This window comes from Dendropsophus ebraccatus, chromosome 3 (genome assembly GCF_027789765.1).
Source record: "Dendropsophus ebraccatus isolate aDenEbr1 chromosome 3, aDenEbr1.pat, whole genome shotgun sequence".
Lineage (NCBI taxonomy): Eukaryota > Metazoa > Chordata > Amphibia > Anura > Hylidae > Dendropsophus > Dendropsophus ebraccatus.
Genome location: NC_091456.1, coordinates 95,140,797 through 95,168,407, shown reverse-complemented (window position 1 = coordinate 95,168,407; position 27,611 = coordinate 95,140,797). Strand labels below are relative to the sequence as shown.

Here is a 27,611-nt window from a genome sequence, read left to right as displayed (position 1 = left end):
TTTGAGACAACCAGAACAGGGATTTGTTAGTCTTATACAATAAGTGCTCAAAAGATGAAAAAACTTTGATGTCAGCGCTACATATACAGTAGGGAAAATAATTATTTGATACACTGCTGATTTTGCAAGTTTCCCCCCCTACAAAGAATAAAGAGGTGTGTAATTCAACTGTGTAAGACAGTCTATATAAAAAATTCCAGAAAATCACATTGTATGATTTTCATATAATTGATTTTCATTTTATTGCGTGAAATAAATAATTGATCACCTACCAACCAGCAATAATTCTGCAAGACCTGCACGTTTTTCTTAAAGAAGCCCTCCTACTCTGTACTCATTACTTGTATTAATTGTACCTGTTTGAAATTGTTACCTGTAAAAAAAAAAAAAAAACACCTGTACACACACACAATCACACTCCAACGTCTCTATCATGGCTAAGAACAAAGAGCTGTCTAAGGACACCCGAGGCAAAATTGTAGACCTGCACAAGGTGGGGATGGGCTACAAGACAATAGGCAAGTAGCTTGGTGAGAATTATTAGAAAATGGAAGAAACACAAGATAAATTTTTTCCTCAATCTGGGGCTCCATGCATGATCTCACCTTGCGGGGTGAGGTAGATTTTAAAAAAGATCAGGAATTAGCCTAGACCTGTTCAATGGTGTGAAGAGAGCTGGAACCACAGTCTAAGAGGTTACGGTTAGTAACACACTACGCCTTCATGGATTAAAATCTTACAGGCCACACAAGGTCACGTCTCAGAGCTCATGCCAGCACATTTCCATGCTTGTTTGAAGTTCACCAATGAACATCTGGATGATCCAGAGGAGGCATGGGAGAATGTCACGTGGTCAGATGAGAACAAAAAAGAACTTTTTGGTATCAACTCCACTCACTGTGTTTGGTGCACAGTCCCAACCATGAAGCATGGGTGTGGGAATGCCATGCTTTGGGGGTGCTTTTCTGCAAAGGGGACAGGATGAATGCATCTTATTGAAGGGAGGATGGATGGGCCATGTATCGCAAGATTTTGGCCAACATCCTCCTTTCCACAGTAAGAGTATTGTAATAAAATGTAAAATATTTAAAAATCATACAATGTTATTTTCTGGAATTTGTTTTATAAATTGTGTCTGTCACAGTTGGCTTGCACCTACAATAAGGCCTTGTTCCCACTGAGCAAAACTAGCGGAATTCCGCGGTGGAATTGTCTGCCGCAGAATGCCGTTAGCCTCCGCTCATAATGGGAGTCTATGGGAGGCGCGCGCTCCTGCTCTGTCCACGCTGAAGAATGAACAGACCTATCAAATACTTATTTTTCCCACTGTAAATGCATGTGTTTGAATACAATGACTCACTATTATGTATCTCTAGGAGTGCTTCTTTAAGCTTAGTGACTGTTTTTTTTTTAACAATATAAATGTATGTATAATCTATATTACAGTTTGCATTAGACCACCTTTAGTGGTCAGAATAATAAACTATAGTTGCATTTATACACTTCAGAGCACTGATAAAAGATGGACTCAACCAGTAACCAGCTTTGTTACAATTTTTTTCTCCATCCTTTTAAATGCTTTTGGCATGATTACATTGCCCTTAATAGACATGGGTAAAGATGACCTCTTACAAATGACCATTGATGTCAGAATCCCAGGGCTGTTAATACGTACTGTGACATCTATGTAGCCCAGACATCCCTTCTTGTATCCCCTTCCCCCTCTCATTAGTTAGCCTCTATTAAGACTGCGTGTGAACATGACTGAGCTGTGTCGTACACGCTCTGTCCCAGGCTAGTGGGTCACGTCTGGGTGAGACCCCCTGAGAGCAGTCAGCCTGCAGCCCTGAATTTATTAGCACCTGAAATATTCTTCTGATGATTAGTCATTGTCACCAGACACTTTTCACATATCCAGCCCCATTATCTGCCTTTATTAGATCATGCCTTCTTCTCCTTGGAGCAGGCTATTATCAATTATTAATTATAATTATCATTCAAAATTGTGGGTAGGTGTCGCAAAGCAGAATATTCATACTATTATCGTTACATAAATATTTTAATATATTCTGATAATACCTTATATTTCACATTTTAGTGTATATATATATATATATATATATATATATATATATATATATATATATATATATACACACACACACACAAATGATTACATAAAGAAATTAAGACTTAATAATTGTTTGATGAAAATTCTGGTAGGCCCTGCTTTGTGTCAATGAATGGAATATGTCTGGTTGACATTAAGAAGATGAAAACTATTAAGGCTATGTTCACACTGGATTTCAGCATCCATTTAACGGATCCGTTTTTTGCAAAAAACGGATGCATTTGTGTGCATCCGTTTTTGATCAGTTTTTCCATTGACTTCCATTATAAAAAAAAAAACGGATCCAAACGGATGCGTTATTTTTGATGCACAATAAAGTACTGTTGACACTACTTTTTTGACCGTTAAAAAAAAACTGATCCGTTAAATGGATGCTGAAAACGCAGTGTGAACCTAGCCTTAGACCTACTGTAATACATTTGCTACAAATGTATCCTGTTGAGGAAGTGGGTCAAACAACCTAGACTTTAAATGTGTTTAACTTGCAAAGGAAGTCTAGACTGGATACATTTGTAGCAAACACTAAAGGTGGTAAAAGTACTGTTTTTTTTTTGTTTTGTTTTTTGTATCATTTTGCTGTATAAGTAAACTTTTCCATCCTTTACTAGCATACCTTTTTATTATACAATGGTTTAGCTTTGTTATCACCTCTAAGGGTCTGTGCGCATAAGTAGCAGAACATCCCTGCTTTCCATTTTTTGAATGTGACAGGTACTTGCATGGATTATTGATCTTGATAGAGTAACCGACTGTCCATTGTGGGGTGACTACAGAAGAAGTGCCAGAGGAGAATGAAGGGATAGTAGAGTATGTTCAGCATTTCCTTTCACATCCATCTTCTTTAGTTCCCCTGTGAATGGGTGTTTCATTGCTCCATAGAGATCAATAATCTCTATGTGAGTATCTGCCCCCTGTCAAATAATAGAATGGAGAGGTATGGATTAGTAGGCACCCATGTGCAGGAGCTCTAAGTGATATCAACTAACTCCAACAAAAACCCTATTATCTTTGGTTTCTGATTTTTCTTTTAAATATACCTACTGGCTAAAATCATGGAATCAGCACATGTATAGTAAATTAACCCAGCTTTATTTGCTTCATTTCACAGATATGATACAAAACAATGTTCAGTAGCTGAACACTGTGTCTTGATGCGACATCCCTCAAAAATAAAAATAAATTAAGAAATTTCATTAATTGTGTATGTTTTCTAGAGCAAATAGAAGAAAAGTTCTGGAATTAACCAGTGTTGGTATCTCCCAGCATAGTGTGTGGTAATATACAGGACTACATCTCCCAGCATGCTGTGTGGTAATATACAGGACTACATCTCCCAGCATAGAGTGTGGGGTAATATACAGGACTACATCTCCCAGCATAGAGTGTGGGGTAATATACAGGACTACATCTCCCAGCATGGTGTGTGTGGTAATATACAGGACTGCATCCCCCAACATGGTGTGGGGTAAAATACAGGACTACATCTCCCAGCATGGTGTGTGGGGTAATATACAGGACTACATCTCCCAGAATAGTGTGTGGGGTAATATACAGGACTACATCTCCCAGCATAGAGTGTGGGGTAATATACAGGACTACATCTCCCAGAATAGTGTGTGGGGTAATATACAGGACTACATCTCCCAGCATGGTGTGGGGTAACATACAGGACTACATCTCCCAGCATAGTGTGGGGTAATATACAGGACTACATCTCCCAGTATGGTGTGTGGTAATATACAGGACTACATCTCCCAGCATATAGTGTGGGGTAATATACAGGACTACATCCCCCAACATGGTGTGTGGTGATATACAGGACTACATCTCCCAGAATAGTGTGTGTGGTAATATACAGGACTACATCTCCCAGCATAGTGTGGGGGTAATATACAGGACTCCATCTCCCAGCATGGTGTGTGGGGTAGTATACAGGACTACATCTCCCAGCATGGTGTGTGGTAATATACAGAACTACATCCCCCAACATGGTGTGTGGTAATATACAGGACTACATCTAACAGCATAGAGTGTGGGGTAATATACAGGAGTACATCTCCCAGTATGGTGTGTGTGGTAACATACAGGACTACATCTCCCAGCATTGTGTGTGTGGTAATATACAGGACTACATCTCCCAGCATGGTATGTGTGGTAGTATACAGGACTACATCTTCCAGAATAGTGTGTGGTAATATACAGGACTACATCTCCCAGCATGGTGTGTGGGGTAATATACAGGACTACATCCCCCAGCATGGTGTGGTAATATACAGGACTACATCTCCCAGCATGGTGTGTGTGGTAATATACAGGACTACATCTCCCAGCATAGAGTGTGGGGTAATATACAGGACTACATCCCCCAACATGGTGTGTGGTAATATACAGGACTACATATCCCAGCATAGAGTGTGGGGTAATATACAGGACTACATCTCCCAGCATGGTGTGGGGTAATATACAGGACTACATCTCCCAGCATAGTGTGGGGTAATATACAGGACTACATCTCCCAGCATGGTGTGTGCGGTAATACACAGGACTACATCCCCCAACATGGTGTGTGGTAATATACAAGACTACATCTCCCAGCATGGTGTGGGGTAATATACAGGACTACATCCCCCAACATGGTGTGTGGTAATATACAAGACTACATCTCCCAGCATGTTGTGTGGTAATATACAGGACTACATCTCCCAGTATGGTGTGTGGTAATGTACAGGACTACATCTCCCAGCATGCTGTGTGGTAATATACAGGACTACATCTCCCAGCATAGAGTGTGGGGGTAATATACAGGACTACATCTCCCAACATGGTGTGGGGTAATATACAGGACTACATCTCCCAGCATGGTGTGGGGTAATATACAGGACTACATCTCCCAGTATGGTGTGTGCGTTAACATACAGGACTACATCTCCCAGAATAGTGTGTGGGGTAATATACAGGACTACATCTCCCAGCATGGTGTGTGTGTGGTAATATACAGGACTACATCTCCCAGTATGGTGTGTGGTAATATACAGGAGTACATCTCCCAGCATAGAGTGTGGGGTAATATACAGGACTACATCTCCCAGCATAGAGTGTGGGGTAATATACAGGACTACATCTCCCAGCATAGTGTGGGGTAATATACAGGACTACATCCCCCAACATGGTGTGTGGTAATATACAGGACTACATCTCCCAGCATAGAGTGTGGGGTAATATACAGGACTACATCCCCCAACATGGTGTGTGGTAATATACAGGACTACATATCCCAGCATAGAGTGTGGGGTAATATACAGGACTACATCTCCCAGCATGGTGTGGGGTAATATACAGGACTACATCTCCCAGCATAGTGTGGGGTAATATACAGGACTACATCTCCCAGCATGGTGTGTGCGGTAATACACAGGACTACATCCCCCAACATGGTGTGTGGTAATATACAAGACTACATCTCCCAGCATGTTGTGTGGTAATATACAGGACTACATCTCCCAGTATGGTGTGTGGTAATGTACAGGACTACATCTCCCAGCATGCTGTGTGGTAATATACAGGACTACATCTCCCAGCATAGAGTGTGGGGTAATATACAGGACTACATCTCCCAGCATGGTGTGTGGTAATATTCAGGACTACATCTCCCAACATGGTGTGTGTGGTAATATACAGGACTACATCTCCCAGCATAGTGTGGGGTAATATACAGGACTACATCTCCCAGCATGGTGTGTGTGGTAATATACAGGACTACATCTCCCAGAATAGTGTGTGGTAATATACAGGACTACATCTCCCAGCATAGTGTGGGGTAATATACAGGACTACATCTCCCAGCATAGAGTGTGGGGTAATATACAGGACTACATCTCCCAGCATAGAGTGTGGGGTAATATACAGGACTACATCTCCCAGCATGGTGTGGGGTAATATACAGGACTACATCTCCCAGTATGGTGTGTGCGTTAACATACAGGACTACATCTCCCAGAATAGTGTGTGGGGTAATATACAGGACTACATCTCCCAGCATGCTGTGTGTGTGGTAATATACAGGACTACATCTCCCAGTATGGTGTGTGGTAATATACAGGAGTACATCTCCCAGCATAGAGTGTGGGGTAATATACAGGACTACATCTCCCAGCATAGAGTGTGGGGTAATATACAGGACTACATCTCCCAGCATAGTGTGGGGTAATATACAGGACTACATCTCCCAGCATAGAGTGTGGGGTAATATACAGGACTACATCTCCCAGCATGGTATGTGTGGTAGTATACAGGACTACATCTCCCCGCATAGTGTGGGGTAATATACAGGACTACATCTCCCAGCATAGAGTGTGGGGTAATATACAGGACTACATCTCCCAGCATGGTGTGTGGTAATATACAGGAGTACATCTCCCAGCATAGAGTGTGGGGTAATATACAGGACTACATCTCCCAGCATGGTGTGTGGTAATATACAGGACTACATCTCCCAACATGGTGTGTGTGGTAATATACAGGACTACATCTCCCAGCATAGTGTGGGGTAATATACAGGACTACATCTCCCAGCATGGTGTGTGTGGTAATATACAGGACTACATCTCCCAGAATAGTGTGTGGTAATATACAGGACTACATCTCCCAGCATAGTGTGGGGTAATATACAGGACTACATCTCCCAGCATAAAGTGTGGGGTAATATACAGGACTACATCTCCCAGCATAGAGTGTGGGGTAATATACAGGACTACATCTCCCAGCATGGTATGTGTGGTAGTATACAGGACTACATCTCCCCGCATAGTGTGGGGTAATATACAGGACTACATCTCCCAGCATAGAGTGTGTGGTAATATACAGGACTACATCTCCCAGCATGGTGTGTGTGGTAATATACAGGACTACATCTCCCAGAATAGTGTGTGAAAATATACAGGACTACATCCCCCAACATGGTGTGGGGTAATATATAGGACTACATCTCCCAGCATGGTGTGTGGTAATATACAGGACTCCATCTCCCAGCATGGTGTGTGGGGTAATATACAGGACTACATCTCCCAGCATGGTGTGTGGGGTAATATACAGGACTACATCTCCCAGCATGGTGTGTGTGGTAATATACAGGACTACATCCCCCAACATGGTGTGTGGTAATATACAGGACTACATCTCCCAGCATGGTGTGTGTGGTAATATACAGGACTACATCTCCCAGCATAGTGTGGGGGTAATATACAGAAGTACATCTCCCAGCATGGTGTGGGATAATATACAGGACTACATCTCCCAGCATGGTGTGTGGTAATATACAGGACTACATCTCCCAGCATAGTGTGTGTGTGGTAGTATACAGGACTACGTCTCCCAGCATAGTGTGTGTGTGGTAATATACAGGACTACATCTCCCTGCATGGTGTGTGGGGTAATATTCAGGACTACATCTCCCAGCATGGTGTGGGGTAATATACAGGACTACATCTCCCAGTATGGTGTGGGGTAATATACAGGACTACATCTCCCAGCATAGTGTGGGGTAATATACAGGACTACATCTCCCAGCATAGAGTGTGGGGTAATATACAGGACTACATCTCCCAGCATGGTGTGTGGTAATATACAGGAGTACATCTCCCAGCATGCTGTGTGGGGTAATATACAGGACTACATCTCCCAGTATGGTGTGTGTGGTAATATACAGGACTACATCTCCCAGTATGGTGTGTGTGGTAACATACAGGACTACATCTCCCAGAATAGTGTGTGGTAATATACAGGACTACATCCCCCAACATGGTGTGGGGTAATATACAGGACTACATCTCCCAGCATGGTGTGTAGTAATATACAGGACTCCATCTCCCAGCATGGTGTGTGGGGTAATATACAGGACTACATCCCCCAGCATGGTGTGTGGTAATATACAGGACTACATCTCCCAGCATGGTGTGTGGTAATATACAGGACTACATCTCCCAACATGGTGTGGGGTAATATACAGGACTACATCTCCCAGCATGGTGTGGGGTAATATACAGGACTACATCTCCCAGCATGGTGTGTGTGTGTGGTAATATACAGGACTACATCTCCCAGCATGGTGTGTGTGTGTGGTAATATACAGGACTACATCTCCCAGCATGGTGTGTGTGGTAATATACAGGACTACATCTCCCAGCATGGTGTGGGGTAATATACAGGACTACATCCCCCAACATGGTGTGTGGTAATATACAGGACTACATCTCCCAGCATAGAGTGTGGGGTAATATACAGGACTACATCTCCCAGCATGGTGTGTGGTAATATACAGGACTACATCTCCCAGCATGGTGTGTGGGGTAATATACAGGACTACATCTCCCAGCATGGTGTGTGTGGTAATATACAGGACTACATCTCCCAGCATGGTGTGTGGTAATATACAGGACTACATCTCCCAGCATGGTGTGTGTGGTAATATACAGGACTACATCCCCCAGCATGGTGTGTGGTAATATGCAGGACTACATCTTCCACCATGGTGTGTGGGGCAATATACAGGACTACATCTCCCAGCATACAGTGTGGGGTAATATACAGGACTACATCTCCCATCATGGTGTGATAATATACAGGACTACATCCCCCAGCATGGTGTGTGGTAGTATGCAGGACTACATCTCCCAGCATGGTGTGATAATATACAGGACTACATCCCCCAGCATGGTGTGTGGTAGTATGCAGGACTACATCTCCCAGCATGGTGTGATAATATACAGGACTACATCCCCCAGGACTACATCCCCCAGCATGGTGTGTGGTAGTATGCAGGACTACATCACATAATAGGAGTTCTAGTTCTGCAACAGATAAGATGATGACAGGGTACGCGAGGGGGAGATGGTGGCACAGTGCACTAGCAGCCATGTGGGTACACGTATACATGTAGGGCTGACAACACGTTGGTGGAGACAGCTGTGCGCCAACAGCCATATGTTGGGGAAGGGAGGAAACCTCATACAGTATTTTTGCTATGGGGCCCCATAAGTCCTAGTGTGGGGTATAAATAGATGATAGGAGAGATCTTTTTACTTTGCCCTGATTTATATTTATTAGGGATGGTCCGAACCCTCGTATGAACCCGAACTCTTGGTAATGATTCCCTCTGTCTGCTCTGTCTACACCTGGAAAACTGGGATACAGCCTATGGCTATGGCTGCACGGAGCGGGCAGACAGCGGGAATCATTACCGAGAGTTCGGGTTCGTACGAACCCGAACCGAACTCTGTTCGGACCATCCCTAATATTTATACATAGTTATTAGGTCACCTGTTATATTTTTGCTAAATTAAATTACCCTAATTGTGATAATCTTTCTGAATAGTGTAGTCCCATTAAATTTAATAATCTGGTTGCCTGTTTCTGACCCCTCTCCAGATCTACTACTTCCTTCTTGTACATGATGCACCAAAATTTCTGTCCACTATTCTGGTTTGAAGTTTAAGTGGGTAACTGGGCTACATTTCTTTCAAAGTTGATACAAAGTGATTGTATCAGTTTCAGTAATAATGTCCCAGTGCCCCTATATGGTAATAGTGCCCAATGGCCAGACAGAAAACAATTACTCACCCAGTCCCCACGCCACCATTTAGTGCAGCTGCTGTTCCATTCTTCAAGCCCGCAGTCTTTGTTCAGCAGCGATGGAATACCTGGACAGACTATGATTTTATATCATTGTTGCCCAGCGCAAAGATCCAGTCTTAGGGCCCTATTCCACAGAGCGATAATCGGCCGAATATCGCTCGGTGGAATAGAGCAAACGATCAGCCGATGAAAGTGTCATCGGCTGATCGTTTATTTAGGCCCAGACCTAAAATCATCGGTCACCCACCGCACATATATTACCTGGCAGCACTTCTCCTCCCAGTCTCGCGGCGCAGCATCAACTCCGGAGCGGCCTGTATGGTGCAAGGGCTGCAAGGACATCGATAATTGGGCCGTGGAATAGGCCCAGTAAAAGAGCACCGACCTAGCAGATCGGCGCTCGTTTACATCATTGATCAGCCCATGGAATAGGGCCCTTAGCCAATCATAAGGCTACAGGTGTGAACTGCACGAGGCCTGTGAACAGTGGAGGATGAAGATACAGTGAAGGTAGATGGTAGATGGTCAACACGATATCCACAGCACTGACCTAAAAATCCAGATGCTAGTGACCACCACTGGGAGCTGTATGTGGCAGCCTTAAGTCATATGTTTGAGACCCCTTAACTAGACAGTCTTTAAATACACCAGATTTATCAATCTGCCTCCTACACTTTCACACATCTGGTGCATATATAAAGACTGGTGCATATATAAAGACTGTCTGGTCTAAGAGCCGTATTAGGGTGGGTGCAAAGCTCAGATAGCTGCACAAAATAGGTGATTTACTAGAAGTTAAAGGGGGGGGGGGGGGGGGGTTCCCTGGTGGGCAGGTCACATGCTCCTCCATGTCAGCCATCTTATGGACAGACTTACCCCTTAGCAGGTTCAGGAGGAGCTGCGGTAAGTGCTGCGAGTACACTTACTAATACTGAACAATTTTATGATAAATTTGCCAGCCCCTTTAACTAAAAAACTGACAATAGTTCTATATTCACTACAGTGTTCTATAGGCTGAAGTTCAGGTTTAGTTTACAGTATGTTCAACAAGCTACAGTTAAACCTTATTGCGGTCAGATTAGATTACAGATGAAAATGACAGCATGCCTTGCAGATGCCTTACATGTGGGATAGTGATGCAGTTTACCCAAAACAGCTAAGGTGGTATAAGGGCCCTTAAAAAATGGGAATGCAGTGGGAAAAAAGACAAAACCTATACTCACCCCTCAGCCACCCATCACATTGGTGTCTCCTTACACTAAGCATGGGATGCTGCAACCACCCACTGGCCTCAGCGTTGACATGCAAGTGCACTTGGTTTAGTGGATGCCAGTGATTGAAGTCAAGTTGAAATACCACACACCACCTGAGGGCAGGTGGTGTGTGTTTCGTTTTTTTTTTTTGGACGGAGACAAATTTGTTTTTCTAACTTTGGATAACCCCTTTAATTGCATTTGAATGGCCACTTTAGACAAACCTCAGCAGATCATGTAAGAAAAACTGTATTCCCTTGTCTGTTCCACAACTTTTGTCACTCATCAACCATCAATGTAAAGGATATAAAAAGGTACATATTCTATTTTGATACATTCTCACTGTGTTTAACAGTTTTTTGTTTTTTTATTATTAATTTACACAAAGTAAAAATGTTGCAGATGGGGTTAGGATGACCCAATTTATTACAATATCATGTGCCAAACCCAATAAAATCTGCCCTGGGGGAAAAAAAGCACACTCAGGAAAAAAAAAATTAAAAAGGCAAAGTAAAAGAAACAGATTATAAAACTTCTCATTCAGTCTGTGTAACATTGCAGTGGGTTACTAATTTGTCTGGTTACAAGTAGGACATTTACTTACATGCCCACTCATTTTTTTAGTATTGCTCTTTTCTCCACATGCTAGAATTATTGTTGTCATGGTATTTAAAGTCCTTTTTTCTTTATGGTTACTTTGGTTGCGATTTCATTCAAAGTGGCTACATCACGAGTGATCTTCAGTACATTTGTAAAGGAATACATTTGGCAAGAGTCTTAGGATCCCTTTGCGATCTTTTTACACCTTTATCTAGGAGGCTCCTAGGTACTGATGAAAGTACAGACCAAAGAGGCTACTGACAATTTGGCACACCGAGACCCACCAGGCCAAAAAGCCAAACAGGCCACGGAAGAACATGGTGGAGAAGATGTTTCGAAAAGCACCCAGCGCTCCTATTATCTGCTCAACAGCAATCTGCACATCCTCAGAGTCCTCCTCTTCTTCAGATGTTATGGGTGGTGGAGCAGACGTCTCCACTACAGGAGTAACACCAACAGTCTCTGGATATAGACCCCAAGAATAATCACCTGGAAATATGCAAATAAAATATAAGTAAAAGGGCACACAGCTTTATACATTGCAAGATAGAAATTTACTTATGTACCATTGGAATGCAATGTATGGGGTATTAGCACCCCCCCCCCCAACCTCCACACTTAATCCCATCCTTTCTGCCAGGACGACTTTTGCCAAGTCAGTCCTCAATGCTGCCATGCCTTAGACTGTAGAGGCTGGGGGGGGGGGGGGGGGGGCTCCTTAAGTACTTCCTGTAGGTGGGGTTAAAGCTTTGTGTTTTGTTACTTTCAATAAATATTCCTTCGTCCCAGGGGTGATTATATCCCATACATTAGGATGCCAATGGGTCCCAGGCAAAACAAATTAACATAATTTTAGCCTATGCAATACCTTTTTTTAATGCCTGAAAAAGAAGGGACACGATTCCTATCATAATCTTCACATAAATAGGCATAAATCATTAATGTGCCTAATTTATCACATATGCACACACAAATGTATTCTCTGCATCCTTTTATTGCATACTGCATAACATTGGTTTTCACTGTAAGTAAGCCGGTTTAAAAGACCCTAAAATTTATATAGCATTAGATATTAGTAAATTTGTCCCATAATCTATCATAATGCTATTTCAGACAAATTAATCTACACTCATTGGTGGTTTTAAAAAACACATGGTGTTCAGAGTTGGAGATTCACTTTCATATAAACATTTACATTACACCAAATTCAAAAGGATTGACAAATTATCTACAGGGACTGTTGGCTATCCCAATCATCTGTTCTCAGGGAAAACACCTACCCATAGACTTCAGGAGAAGAACACAATAAAGGGTTAACATAATCGGTGCCAAGTACTGCAGAGCCACCACGGTAAGGTAACAAAAGATGCGGGAGATCTGCATGAGAAAAGATGACCAGGTCACATGTCATTTAAAAACATACTTTTTACACTACAAAAATAATGCAAGTACAATACAAAATACAGACCTAAATATATTGTATGGACCAATATATAATGTGAGTGCATATTATGTGTTCACTTAGGGTCCTTCTCGACTGAAAGATATGTTGGCTGCGGGGGGCACAAATGAGCACCAATTAGTGGCTGGTTTGCTGTGCCTTTACACAGCATGAGAAATAAAGCACCCAGGCTGCAAAACTGATCACTGTATTGTTTGTGCAACCCTGGAAACTGACAGCATATATATGTACATCTGTGCGGTCAGTTTGCAGATCACAAGTAGTCAATACTTACCACACTGATTGTGATCCGGCATCTCGTTGTATGTTCAGGCTCCGCCTCCTCTAGGTGTCAATCATTGAGGATATACATAAGTGGGCTGTCAGGTTTCCTTTTTTTTTTTTTTTTTTTTTGTAAATCAGAGTTTATTGGAAGAATTTTTTAAGTATAACAGAAAGAAAAAAGAAATTGCCCGGCGGGGCATAGTCCCAGCCATACGAATCATTAAGCCAATCAATACAGAAAAATGCCGGGTTGTGACCACCAGAAATATCATCATATCGCAAATGAAGAATGAACAGTTGTGTATAACATATTAAAGCAGAGAAATGTATCACTAGCTCGCTAATCATTGAATGTTATAGTGGGCTGGATTCCGACCTTGCGTTTACGCGAGGCACGTTCTGAGTCTTGGGCTCCAGCAATAAGTTGGTCTAAGCAAACTTAGCAATCAGCGTTTAGGAGCCGCAGAGTAGGAGGATAAGAAAAGATCAAAGGAAAAGTATAGAAAGAATGGGAGCTGGGAGGGGGCAGAGGCAAGGACACTATCCAGAAAAGCGAGGGCCGATCAGTCAGAGTGAGCAGTGGGGCGCATCTAGAGTGATTGCCTAAAAGGTATGGTGCAAGGGCCTGGCTCTCCTTGAAAGAGGACCATGGAAGCCACAAGTGTTCCACCTTAGACCCCCGGTCGTGGTCATCCGCCATCAGGGATTCCATACGAAATAGAAAGTCTGGGCTGTCAGGTTTCCTTTATCGTTACCAGCCACACACACCCCTGTTTACACAGGAAGATGTGTGGGCAATAAAGGTACATTTCAAAGCAGGTTCTAAACAGACAATCAGCTGATAGGTGTTTGTCTGGTCTTCGGCTGTCGGCTGTCACTTCAAATGTTTGCTGGGCCGATTATCAGCTGCAGGCCCTTTAGGTTCCCATACAGCACATTAAAGATAATCTATTGCTTCTTCTGGCCTAATTATTCCAGTAAATACATCCCCCATAAACATAACGATTCTGTATCTTTTTGCGTCTAGAGCTCCATGATGTGCTGTACCTTTGTTATTTTTACTAGATAGACTGCTAGACTAGTCAGTTGGACTGGGTGTTACCAGATAGGGCCCATCTTTAGTATGTTAGACAAGGTAATACAAGATGTGGCCAATGTCCCTACACTGTATGACACTGTGAGCATTAATAGTAATCTCAGTGTACAAACACACAGTTGTAAATTTTTAGAAATAACATATTGATAGGAGCACAATACAGACAGTTACAAGAGATGTTCCAGAATTGTTATTTTTATTTTGGGAATACAAGCATTTATTTATACTGGTCAAGAGAGGTTAAAAGTCTTAGGGCGGGTTCACACTACGGAATTCTCGGGGACAATGTCCGCGGAATTCCGTCAGCTGTCCGCTCGCACGGGCACGCGCTTTTCCGCCGGCTCCATAGACACCATTCTATGGGCCGGCGTATTCCGCGATCCGCTAAAAGAAGTGACATGACACTTCTTTCAGCGTATAGCGGAATACGCCGGCCCATAGAATGGTGTCTATGGGGCCGGCGGAAAGGCGCCCAGATGTGCGGGCGGACAGCTGACGGAATTCCGCGGACATTGTCCGCGAGAATTCCGTAGTGAGAACCCGCCCTTAGAGAGGAGTCAGAACCTTCAGCATTTCCTGGAAAATATAGATACAGCCATAGGCCTATTTTTTCCAGCACTATCTATGGCTGCATCCAACTTCAGGCACCAGTATTCAAATGCAGAATAAGTTGCGCTCATCTCTAGTCTTAATATTTACGTTTATTTGTTGGCTACTTACTTTACGCTGGATCTCCAACATGGAAATCCGCCCAGCCTCTCTTTTCATTTGTTCAACCCAGCTATGTGCCAACCCAAGATATGCTTGCAAATGGTAGCGAACCAAGGTGAGACGTAGAAGGCATAAAATCACTATGACCCATAGGCGAAAAGTGTTGTATGTAGAATCCGACATACTGGAAAGATAAAGACATTGTTTAGTTCTAAGAATTTTAAAAGTATAATTCAGAATAAAAACTGAACTCAAAAGCAGAAGACTGAAAGAGGAGTTGTTCACTGCAATGTGTAAATAACTGCGTATACCTAAACTGTTGCTTACATTTCATTTTGTTTACTTACAGTCGTACAGTTTCTTTACCCAGAGGAGCATTTAAAAGAAAGTCCCTGGTGATTGGGCGGATCCACATTACCACCACAATGACAGGAGACAGAAAGCTTGCATGAAGAAAAAGCCTGCAAAAATAAAAATATTCATTCATAGCCACAAGATATGTTTTCTACTGTATTCAAATATAGGCATACCCCATTTACCCCGATTCATAACTAGCCCTAAAAATACCACCTTTATCCTTAACCTAACTATAATCCTATGTGCCACCTTTATACAGCATATAAGACTATTTCATGCACAAATTGGAAACCAACCCCAGATTCCTCACTTAAAGGAGAAGTCTGGCAACATTTTTTATTAAAGTATTGTATTGCCCCCCAAAAGTTATACAAATGACCCATATACACTTATTACAGGAAAATACTTATAAAGAGCTTTTTTTCCCCGGAACTTACTACTGCATCAAGGCTTCACTTCCTGGATAACATGATGAGGTCACGACCCGACTCCCAGAGCTGTGTGGGCTGTGGCTGCTGGAGAGGATGATAGCAGGGGGACACTGAGGGACACAGGGCACTTGAGGGACACTGAGCATCCCTCTGCCATCATCCTCTCCAGCAGCCACAGCCCGCACAGCTCTGGGAGTCGGGTCGTGACATCAACATTTTATACAGGAAGTGAGGCCTTGATGCAGTAGTAAGTGCAGGGGGAAAAGCACTTTACAAGCATTTCCCATAATAAGTGTATATTGGTGATTTGTATAACTTTTGGGGGGCAATACAATACTTTAATTAAAATTTTCGCTGGACTTCTCCTTTCTCATGAGATACAGTCACAGATCACTAGTGGCCCACTATTTCTTATAAAGACCACAATCAGTTGGCATTGTTGATGGTTTATATTATCCTAGTACAATAGTTACATTTAGGACATAAATAGTCTGGAGCCGACCCAATTCACTTCTACGGGACATGTTGCCTGGTATGCACTGTGCAGAGGTCATTCCACAGAAAAAAGGGGGAGCTGAATAGTGTGTTATCTACACACTGGGTATCACCTTTCACTATAATGATGTTTATGATAAGACAAAGCTGAAAAGCAAACTGCCCCATTATCTCTATAAAACTCCCAACTATTATAATGCAATTTTAGACAAAACTACACTCTGTAGGAGTCCTAAAACCACATGGTGTTCAGAGTTGGAGATTTACTTTCAGATAACCATTTACATTAAACCAAATTCAAAAAGGTTTGCCAGATAATCTATAGGGACTGTTGGGTTGTCCAAATCATCTGTTCTCAGGAAGAATCATTTGGTGTGCTGTTTGACAATATACTTACTGCAACATCGGTCTGTCTGCTGCCATCTTAAGAGCATCAAGGTGAGTCTGAGCCAAACGCAGGCCAGGAAATGTCAGACAGGCACCAAGGAATGAGCATAGTGCAACCAGTGAAATTTTGAAACCAAGTTTAATAAAAGGAACTCTGAAACACAAACAAGGTGATTTAGAGAAGGAATATGAAAGTGATAAGACAACTTTTAGATAATAACAATTTAACAATAAGGAAAATTCATGGGGCAGTGGTTTGCAGGTTTATTACATAATTAAATTGCAGGGACCAAATAAAAAACAAAAACACAAAATTCTATATAATCAGAGCGGGAACTGCTGCATGTATTTGGCTTTCCTTGTGGGGTTACAGTAAGTGAAGCTTCATGATGGTGGTGGTGGGGGGGGGGGGGATGTTAAACACAAAACATTCCACCATGTGTTTATAGTTGTGTGGACTGTTTAGGGTATGGGTTGTAGGCCACTTACGTTGCCATCCACATTGTTGTGGGACAGGAAGCCTTTTGTGCTAGTATTGTTTGCATTTCTCATATGACACCATATCATTGACGTAAGATTGCCATCACAGCCCTTTCAACTCGTTAAAAACAAGAAACTTACGATAACTGCCATCCTTGTTGTTTAAGTAAGATTTCCAGATTGTGACAGATGCTATTTATACCTGAAAAATTATGATGAAATATGATCAGTTGACATGGCTAAAATTTTCATAAAAACATGAAATAATCATGGGATGAGAATAAGATATCCTAGACACAATAAAAAAAGAAAGGTGGACACAAACAGGCTCGGACTGGAAATCTTGCGGACCGGGCAAATGTGGGCGGCCCCGATTGCCAGTCAATGAGCAGCCTGTCCTGCTGTACATTTGCACTGGCCCTCTGCAGTGGTTCACAGAATATCATGGCTGACCTCTGCAGAGAGTCAGTGCCTGGCACTGCAAGACCTACTCTGGCACTTTAACTGTAAGCACTTGTGATGAAAGATCAGTTAAAATGTTACAGAGCCCTGACCGACAGAACAGGAAGCCATTGGCTACCAGCCCTGTCAGTCACTCTTGTGGCCAGATGGCAGCATGACACCTCTAGTCACAAGAGGACGCTCTCTTTCCTAGCTCCCCGACACACAATTGATGTCACTTGTGCATTTACAGAGGAAGAAACACCGGGGTACTGTGCTGGGCCAGGAGAGTGTTTAATTTATTTTTTACCCCTTACAAAAAGGGAATGCTTCTGGGTAGGATAATCTATAAGAGGTGAGGTGGTTAGTTTGGGGGGTGCTAACTACAGGACATATAACCTAACTATAATATGAATGTGATCGCGGAGGGGCAATCCCTGCTTCTGTCTGGGCTGCAATGACACTGATCCTGGCTCGGCACTCAATTGCTTTGGGCTCCAGCAGCCCATTGTAATCAAGCACTGATCTCTTGGATCAATGCTCTACATATGTACTGCATTGATCTCTATGAAAGGTCAGTGCTGTGATTATAGAGCAATTTTAAGAACATTTAGTTTTTTTTCTTTTTTTTTTAAAAGGTTTTAATTTTTTAAAAGCTGTCAAATAAAATAAAAGTTAAACTTTTACTTCATATTACGGACTTGAGAAAAACAGATAATATGCGCCGTTTCCACAGAGCAAAACTGGCGGAATTCCGCCAGCCTCCCTGTCACAATGACATGTCTATGGGAGGTTCGCACGCCTCCCCTCCATTCTTCAGCGTGGAGACAGGAGGCTCGCAAGCCTCCTATAGACAGTCATTATGACAGGGAGGCTGGCAGGAATTTTGCTCTGCCAGTTTTGCTCAAGGTGAACAGAGCCATACCATAGGGCAAATAGCGGAAATAACCCCACCACCACCACCACCCCGGAAAAAAAAAAAAAGTTTTTTTTCCTTCAATTTCAGAGGGCAAATAATTGTTTAGGTGAAAAAATGCAAGCACTATGGCCTTTTAAATACAAGAAGCAAAAAATAAAAAGCGCAAAAATTGTAAATTGTCTCGGTCCTTAAAGGGAAAAGGGAACCAGGTACACAGCCGTAGATCCCTTTAGTCCATTGTAAATTTTAATAATTGTCCCTTTCATTCTCAGTTGAAGTGTCACAGGGACAGCTGGAGTGCCGCCCAGTATGACAATCAGTCAGAGCAGGAAGGGGCATGGGTAAGAGGTCTTGCTGTGGCTCGGCTCCTCCTCTGACATATCAGCTGGTAATGAGAGGTCCAGTCACTTAGGTCCTTTCTGCTGGGATCTATAGCTGTATACCTGGTACAGACGTCATTGATTCTTTTTAAGGTCATGTTCATAACTAATCCATTGCAGATTTGATGCTGCTGATTTTAAGCCCAGTGCTGCCCGGGACACAAATATTCTATTATGCAAGATTTTAAAATTACCTGGTTCCAATCCAAACTCCAGATACTCCTCTCTTACAATCATCACAATCATGGAAATGAGAAGAAAGAAGAAGGCAAAAGTCAAGCAGACTGAGCGCTCTCCTCCCTCTTCTGAACGGAAGTAGTGCTGCATCATAGTAAACAGAACTTTTCTAAAGGTTTTTGGTTAAGGAAAGAAATTTTAGATATTTTTTCTATCAAGCAATCCTGTGCCATATCATACACTGTGTGAATACCGTCCTATTCTGGGTCGCTAATTCCAGTAATCCAAACACTTCAATGAATAAAGCAGGACAGACACGAATACTTTGCAAATACTTTCTTGTTTAGAAATTCATAGTACATGACAATACATCTTTAAATAATGAAAAATTCACCACAGTGCTGTAGACGCGAGGCTGGTCTTCACGCCGCAATTGCGGCGCTCTTCATATCCTCAAGTCCATAGAGGCTCTCACCCTCCAGGTGATCGGAAGTGATGCAACGTTTCGGGATTAACCCTTTATCAAGCGTATGCAGAAATGTGCACCCTCCACCATTTTATACTACAAGGTAGTCATAGCAACGTCTCACTACGGAAACAAACATACAATTAGGTACATAAATCTTCTCAGGTAACCATCAAAATATAAACTTTTACTATTACCATGTTATACTCATTCATATATTATATATGGGTTACATATCTCTACTGTATATGATCATCAAAAAATATACTAACTACATTTACAAAAATACAGAAAAATTGCATACTTCATTAAGACCTTTAGGGTTTAACCATTCTAGGCAGTGGATCCAGTATGTCTCTTTTTGAAGTAATCTACATTTTGTCTCACTTTCCCTGTTCGCAAACACCTGCTCTAGAACTACCCATCTCAAGTCATATACTTTGTGACCATTTTCTTTGAAATGTCCAGCAACAGATGTCTCATTGAAGCTTTTACCTCTCTCCTTCTTTCTCGTTTACTCTTTTTTTGGGCATATAGCTGAATGGCAGAGCGATGCTCATTGAGTCTCACTCTGATCTCCCTGGTTGTCTGGCCAACATAAACAAGTCCGCATGGACATTTTAGCATGTATACAACATTAGTACTCCTACATGTGTACATACCCTTAGTGGGTATCTTTTTCCCACTCTGGGGGTGTACAACTGCGTCTCCCTTGATAATGTTGTTGCAGTTCTGACATGAAAGACAGGGAAATGTTCCTATAAGACATGATCTGAGTTTCATTTGTTTTGATTTACCTGCCCCCACGTCAGACCTGACAACCTCATTACCAATAGTTTTACCTTTTTTGTAAGCAAACATAGGACCCTCTTTGAAGAGGGTGCCGAATTTGGAGACACGTGATAACAATGGTCAATATTTGAGTATGCACCTCTTGATCATGTTAAAGTGTTTTTCATATTTGGATATAAACATTTATTATCTTTCTCATCTTTCACTTTTTGTTTCAATAGTTCTTGTCTGGGGATTCTCTTCACTTCTTCTGCTACTTTTTCTACCTCCTGTCTCCTATATCCCCTTTCGCTAAATTTCTCTATCATGGTCTTACTTTGCCTCTCATAAGTTTCTTCTTTTTTGCAAATCCGCTCGCATAAACTGGCCCTTCAGAATGCCCTTGAATGTGGAAGGCGCGTGATGCGAGAAGCGTAGAAACAGACTGTACACCAAACAGAGTGACGTAACAATCTGGTGTCTCTTTCCATTATTTAGTATCAACTCGACATCTAAGTATTGTATTGTCTCTTTACTTGCTTCTACGGTGAATTCTATTAACCCATGTACCTGATTCAAGTAGGCGACAAACTGGTTGAGCTGTGTCTCCGTGCACCTCCATAGGAGGAGCACATCATCGACAAATCTCCACCAAATGTGTATCAACGAAATGAACTCATGACCACCAAGCCATCGATCTTCAAAGGCCGCTATGAAGACGTCCAATAATTAAGTAATCACCCTGCCATGACTGCCTAAACCTTCTTGTAAACAACCTAAAGCGACGGCAGCAGATCGCTGCTGTATCAATCGTTCGTTTTTCAACATGTTGAAAAACAAACGACTGCAACAATCAGCCGATATGAACGATGTCGGCTGATCGTTGCACTCTATTCCACAGGACGATTATTGGCTGTAACGGCCGATATCGGCAGAATACGGACGATAATCGTTCAGTGGAATAGGGCCTTAAGCCAGACACTATTTTCTCACTAAGCTCTAAGTCTCCTCAAACTCGCATTCTACTTGCATATAGCAGAAGGGCACCTGCCAGCCCTGCATTTACCATCTTGCACACCTCTTGGCCCCCACACCATTACATAAGTTGCTGTATACAGGTTTCTTAAAGAGACATTTCCCAGCTGGATCATGTGAGTGATGAGAGCAACAGGATTACACATCTTACTGCTTGAATCCTTTTTAGGAGCCAAGCCTGACAAGCAGATGCCAGAACATTAATGGGATAGGAAATTATGAAATTCTTCTCAGGGGGCTCAGTACATTATATCTCATTGTAGTAGATGGCAGGGTATAGTGTATATTAACTGAAGGAGGGGGCAGTGCATTTCAACTGAATAGGAGGGGATTGCCAAACAGAATCTTTGTTCCAAGTGCAGGATAACAAAACTACACCTTTAGGTGCAACTCCAGTGGTGGGACCTGCATAAATGTCCTAGATGGGAATACCCCTTTAAAAGAAAATGGGTTCATGCATAAGCCTTTAAAAGGATACATAGAGAAAATGACAGTCATCAGACACCATAGAACACCAATATTGATTTCATTCTGGGCATCCACCAGACAGTAATATCCTTCGGTAAACAGGTAGATGATTGTTGAGTATAATGAGAAGTCTATAAACCACTGATACTCCAAGAAATATCGAAGCACTGCATATGAGAAAAAGATAAATACATAGAGAATTACAGTAGATGCTATTGTATGAATGCTGGAACTATTATATATTTGCATGTGTGCCAGCAGCAGCTAAGTCTAGAATGTAAGATGCCAATTTATCTTACCCAGTTGTATTTTGAGAGACATTTATTTTATTTTTTTGCATAAATTCCATAAAACCATTTGTCTCACACTCAGTGACCAGTACCAGAAAATAGACTGCCACTGGACTAATGTTAGCCTTAGCACAAGATATTAAGGAGAGACAAGTACACTGTTCAAAATTGACATAGTGCTAACTCCCATTTGTGCAAATCAGTAATCGCCCCATAGACATGCATGGAAAACAGACTGCTGACACAGCACAGCAGTAGTGGTTACAATAAGAAAGACACAAACATGGTCATGAAGGCAATCACTGCGACTGGAATGGTGGGAAATAGGGTGGTCTGGAAAGCCTGGTTGTTTAATTACTGTATTCTAGCGCCAGTTGTAAAAATATTTGCCCGGAGTGGTCCTTTAAAGTTATTGATGAGGCTGAACATGTAAAATGTGTCTACAATGGCAACTAGTATACAGATTTCTTATGTATGTAGAAGGAATGTACAATAAGTTTTCTTATATTCAATAAAAATAAACAAACAAATGTTACCAAGAGCATCAACAGCAGTGATTTGCGTTGCCTCCAAATGCAGGTCAATGTCTCTTGGCACTGTAAGGGGTTTTTCATCTGTTATCCCATTTATTCTCCTAGAAAATTAAAGGTCAGATTAGATGAGGTAAATATTTATGCTGAAAGTTTGGGAAAATTTCTTCTTAAATTAAGCAAACTCCATGGCATTTTATACATAAGATTTTATACATAAAACAACAAGTCTACCGTGCCAATTCCACCAAACCTACAATTGCACAGTCCCATGTGTGTACCATCTACCCAGGTACAGCCTGCAGTATGGTTACAGTCTAGAAAATTATAGAATTTTTTTCATCACTTTCCCTCATTTTTGTACAGAGTCTGATATGCAAATACAGTATATACTAATACGCTCTTAGTTTACTAGCTATAAAGATATAAGGTCTTAATATTGTCCTGGGTAACAAACCCAGCCAGCTGCCAAAGAGCAAGCAAACACTTTTTTGTCAGCTGATCACATCTTTAAAGCAGATTTAAAAACCATTGTTCACTGTACACATCTCTTTCAATTGAATAAGGGATACGCTGCCCGACAATGATGGCAAAAAATTGTGCAACCCTGTGCACATGGTAATCAACCCATATTATAGCCTCCAAGTACACTGGCACTTGTATCGGGCATGGGTCTGCCAATATGATATTACATAGAAGGAAAATCCGGCTAAATACATATTCTAGTTTATAAAAAAAAAATAAAAAAAAATTCAAGATGGTTTCTATTGGGAAGCAGGAGAGGAGGACCAGCAAATTCATAAAATCTAAAGCTTTATTGAGGAACCCATCTACAGGAATCTGTATAAACAGCATTCCAGTACAAGTCTGTGACACTTTGGACTGTGTGGTTCTATTTTGTAGAATAAACTATGGGGAGGTTAAAACTATATAAACGCAAAATTAGACCAATCATAAACATTGCCATAAATGGACAAGTATCAAGGTGAATACCAAAGGGTAAAAAATATACACTGGTGTAAGCTGCCCACAGCAACCAATCACAGCTCAGCTTTCATTTTACCACAGCTGAAAGCTGAGCTGTGATTGGTTGCTGTGAGCAAATAATGAATCTCCCCAAATTTTTTTTAACCCCTAATGAAACAGGGGGAAACATACATGCCAGATAACACTGTGGAAGATTCCTATTAGAACCATTACAATGGGGGGAAATCAAGCATGATTGCAGAATAAAACACCTAATAAGGTAAGCTGCAGAATATACATTGTACTCTGTATTCTACAGTGTTTGCATTGTGTTTTCCTCACGTGCATTTTTATATCCAGTATATGTACCTTTGCCTCTCTGTTTCACTAGTGGTGAAAAATGTTTTACTCATCTTGATTCTTTGCTATGTATGGCAGTGTTTTCAAATTGGTCCAAATTGCTTAAAAACAACTGTAATTAACCCAATATTTTATTCTACACCTAAGGACCATGCAGTCAGGAAAGAAATAGATTTGTATGTGACCAGTGTCTTTTATAGATTTATGCTGCCCTTGTATATAATTCTTCAAAAACGCTTTGAATTTTATGAATTTGCTGGTCTTCTCATCCACAGCCAGCATTTTAGGTGAGCAACCTTTTCTCCATTTATCAACTCAAGATGCAGTGTCAAATGAAAAAAAAAAAAAATCAGTAAAATCAGTATAAAAATCAAAAAAGTATCACACATTTCTGGCCGTACCGCTCTTTCTTTGCTTTGGGTTTTGGTTTTCCAGAGAGTGCTCTTAACTCATCTTCTGTAGGGTGTTTGTAGCGGAACAAGCTAGGGAGAAAAAAATAATGAAGATTTCAGGTTAAATACTGACAGTGGTTATGCAGGATATTAAACCACACGGCTGTGTCTTTACAGCCCCATAGCATCCATGATCTACGGAGCGTGTGCATGCGCAAATTTTACGTTAAAGCAGTTATACAGTGTTCAGGTATATTCGCACCAAGGAAAACAGGCGGAAATTCCAAGCGGACTCCACTTGGAATCCCGCCTGCCTCACTGTCTCAATGTTATGTATAGGGCGACATGTCAATTCTTTGAGCTGCGAAGAGCAGAGGCGCCCTATACATAACACATACATAACACTGAGGCAAGTGGTATTTCGAGTGGAGTCCACGTCAGGAATTCCGCTCGGAATTTTCACCTGTTTTTCTTAGTGGGAACATACCCTAAGGAAAACATTGGCACTTTCTTCTAGAGACAACACGACTCTTGTCTCCAGGTCAGGTGCGGTTTACAATTAAGCTCCATTTACTTCAATAGAACTGAGTTGCAAGACTCCCTCCAAACTGGAGACAAGAGAGGTGCTGTCTCTGGAAGAAAGTGGCCATGTTTTTCAAACGCTGGATAACCCCCTTTAAATACACACTAGATGGATTTGTTTGGGGAGACAAATGTCCCCTTTTCAGGTTTGGTGGGGGTCCCAGTGGCTGAACTCCCTGCGATTACCCCCAACTATCTCTAACCAGTGCATGGCATCTTGAAATAACTAATTAAACATACCTTCCATTGCATAAAAGCCATCGTGCAAGAGAATAATGAGGGGACACTCTCTGCATAACACTGGCCACCAGTAAAGTGACCACCATCTGTATCCCCATCACTGCCTGTAAAGATTAAGAACAAGTAAAGTCAATACACATAAGAAAGCTTGATGCAAAAACTATACCAGCCTAACAAGACGCTTGAACTATGAAGTAACCTATGTCTGTGAAAGACAATGTTTGCTCATATGGAACAAATGGCATATTCCACTTCCACCTGTTTTTCCTGCAATGGTATCTAGCTAAAGCAGTCTTTACCCAGCTGTCACCATTCTTCACTTTACATGCTATTTCAGAAAGGCACAAATAGCCATTTGCTATAGACTGAACACCGATCCTATTAGTAGCAGTTAAAGTGACTGTACCACCAGGGCCAGGCTGAAGCACTGGAGGAGGGCCGACCCACCCCCAGTGGGAAGAAACTCCAGCCCCTCCATGACGTGACTCCATTAGAATCAATAGAACCCTATCATAGAGGGGCTAGGGTTTCCTCCCACCAAGGGTGGATCGGCCCGCCTCCAGTGCTTCAGCCTGGGCCTGGTGGTACAGTCACTTTAACACACAGTGGCTGATTGTGGAGCAATATATTTGGCGGCAAGTGAACAGTACGTTCTAGAAGTTGAAGGGTTGGAAGCAGCAAAAAAGAAAAAAACAAACAAAAAAACCCCGACAGAATAAGAGTTAGAATCATAGTGAGTTTGACAAAGGCCTAATTGTGATGGTCAGATTCAGCATTCAGAACATACCACTGTAGCCTGTGTCTTTATTTTTTATTAAAAAAAAACAAAAAACCTTTATTTGAGCTGTGAATGGCATCAAAGAGGTGGGGCCTATTTCCTGCCCGCTTTCATCCCTACACCTCACAGTGCTGTATGCAGTGTACGTGGCTGGTTATGCAGCGGGCATACATCACGGTGAGGTGTAGTGGGGTTATGGTTCAGGGAATAATAGGCTCCGCCTCTGACACCATTCACAGCTCAAATTAAGTTTTTTTTTTTTAAATTAAAAACAAAAACAACATACTCAGACAACAAAGGTATGTTCTGAATGCTTTTATTGATATGTATCCAGCTGTGCCATCAACTCAGTGGGTCACAAATTCACTTTAAAGGGGTTATCCCCCCACTTTATTCCCAAGACAACACGGCTCTTGTCTCCAGTTCAGGTGCGGTTTGCAATTAAGCTCCATTCACTTCAATGGAACTAAAACCCCAGCCAAACTAGAGACAAGAGTGGGGCTGTCCTTGGAAGAAAGTAGCCATGTTTTTTCTAACGCTGGATAACCCCTATAAGTGCCCTATTACACGGAGCGATAATCTGCTGAATCAGGCAGATTGGTCAGATTATCATTTAGTGTAATAGACACCACTACATGTAATAGATGTAATAGACATGCGTGGCCAAAGGCTGATAAATGCGTCAAGAAAATAATAATAAAGTTATACATGACCCCCGCACTTCCTGATGTCCTGCTGGGGGCAATCATTATACTGGGGCAAAATACTGATGTCACTGCCCGGACAGGAGAAGGAGCGCTCCCCCGTGACAACCAGATTCCACCCGACTGCCCAGCGCGTGTCAGCTAATTAGAGCAGTGATCTGATTGGTTGTCTGGGAGCACGTGCAGCACATAAAGAGTTAAAACCTCACTGTCCTCTCAGTATAGTTACCGTCCTGAAGAAGCTCCCATGTAATCACAGCACCGGGACTCTCCATAACGCCATACCTACGGCTACGTACACTACACTCAGCCAAAGACTGCAGCGCCCCTCACCATGCTGAAGTTCCTGCTCCTAGCGTGCCTCCGAGAGTAATTCACATCTCAGCCATGTGATGACAGAACAGCTGCAGGAAGGGCATCGCACTGTCCCTTTAAGGAAGTTAGAACTAGCCGCAGCTTCTAAACCAATCAAAACGCCAATGCTCTATGATCGACAACCAAACCACCAATGGGCTTTATTAACTCGTGTCAGTGGGCGGGAACTACGATATTTATATTCTATCAATGTATCCGGGTACTACAGGGTCGTGAGCGCTGCATGCCGGGAGTTGTAGGAGATTAGCAAGTGGCGTCCTGTGAGAAAGAAACCCAATGGGCTGCAATGTGATAGATACAGAGCTGTCTAATGAAATAAGAAATGCATTACACTGACGCATAGAAACTTTGTTTTATTGTTCCACGATGCACATAAGACCATCTAAGATGGATGCTTTTAGCTAGGATATTTTCAGACATCCAGATGATGTTAAATTACTA

The 27,611-nt window shown here is 42.0% G+C and overlaps 1 protein-coding gene across 3 annotated transcripts; it reads right to left on the bottom strand.

The window, feature by feature from the left end:
- Positions 1-11,356: 11,356 nt before the first annotated feature.
- Positions 11,357-27,238, bottom strand: TMEM161A (transmembrane protein 161A). 3 transcript variants are annotated; one of them, XM_069964414.1, is made up of 12 exons: positions 27,129-27,238; positions 25,314-25,417; positions 24,501-24,581; positions 22,780-22,877; positions 21,964-22,120; positions 19,231-19,382; positions 17,438-17,498; positions 16,827-16,970; positions 15,494-15,607; positions 15,156-15,330; positions 12,894-12,990; positions 11,357-12,102 (listed from the first exon to the last, which is right to left on the bottom strand). In XM_069964414.1, exons 1-12 carry the CDS (start codon positions 27,129-27,131, stop codon positions 11,825-11,827), a joined length of 1,464 nt encoding a protein of 487 aa, XP_069820515.1. In that variant the 5' UTR covers positions 27,132-27,238; the 3' UTR covers positions 11,357-11,824. The 3 variants fall into 3 exon arrangements, with proteins under 3 accessions (XP_069820515.1, XP_069820516.1, XP_069820514.1); XM_069964415.1 differs by lacking the exon at positions 27,129-27,238 and adding an exon at positions 27,025-27,109; XM_069964413.1 differs by lacking the exon at positions 27,129-27,238 and adding an exon at positions 26,805-26,901.
- Between the last annotated feature and the right edge of the window lie 373 nt (positions 27,239-27,611).

Excerpts from the sequence above, each read along its gene's own strand:
- TMEM161A (XM_069964413.1), bottom strand. The coding sequence starts at position 26,840 with ATGATTGCCCCCAGCAGGACATCAGGAAGTGCGGGG. Across the intron at positions 17,499-19,230 it reads GGAGTTTGGATTGGAACCAG|GTATAAATAGCATCTGTCAC; the intron begins GTAATTTTAAAA and ends ATAATTTTTCAG. Across the intron at positions 12,991-15,155 it reads TGTTGGAGATCCAGCGTAAA|ATCTCCCGCATCTTTTGTTA; the intron begins GTAAGTAGCCAA and ends TTTCTCATGCAG.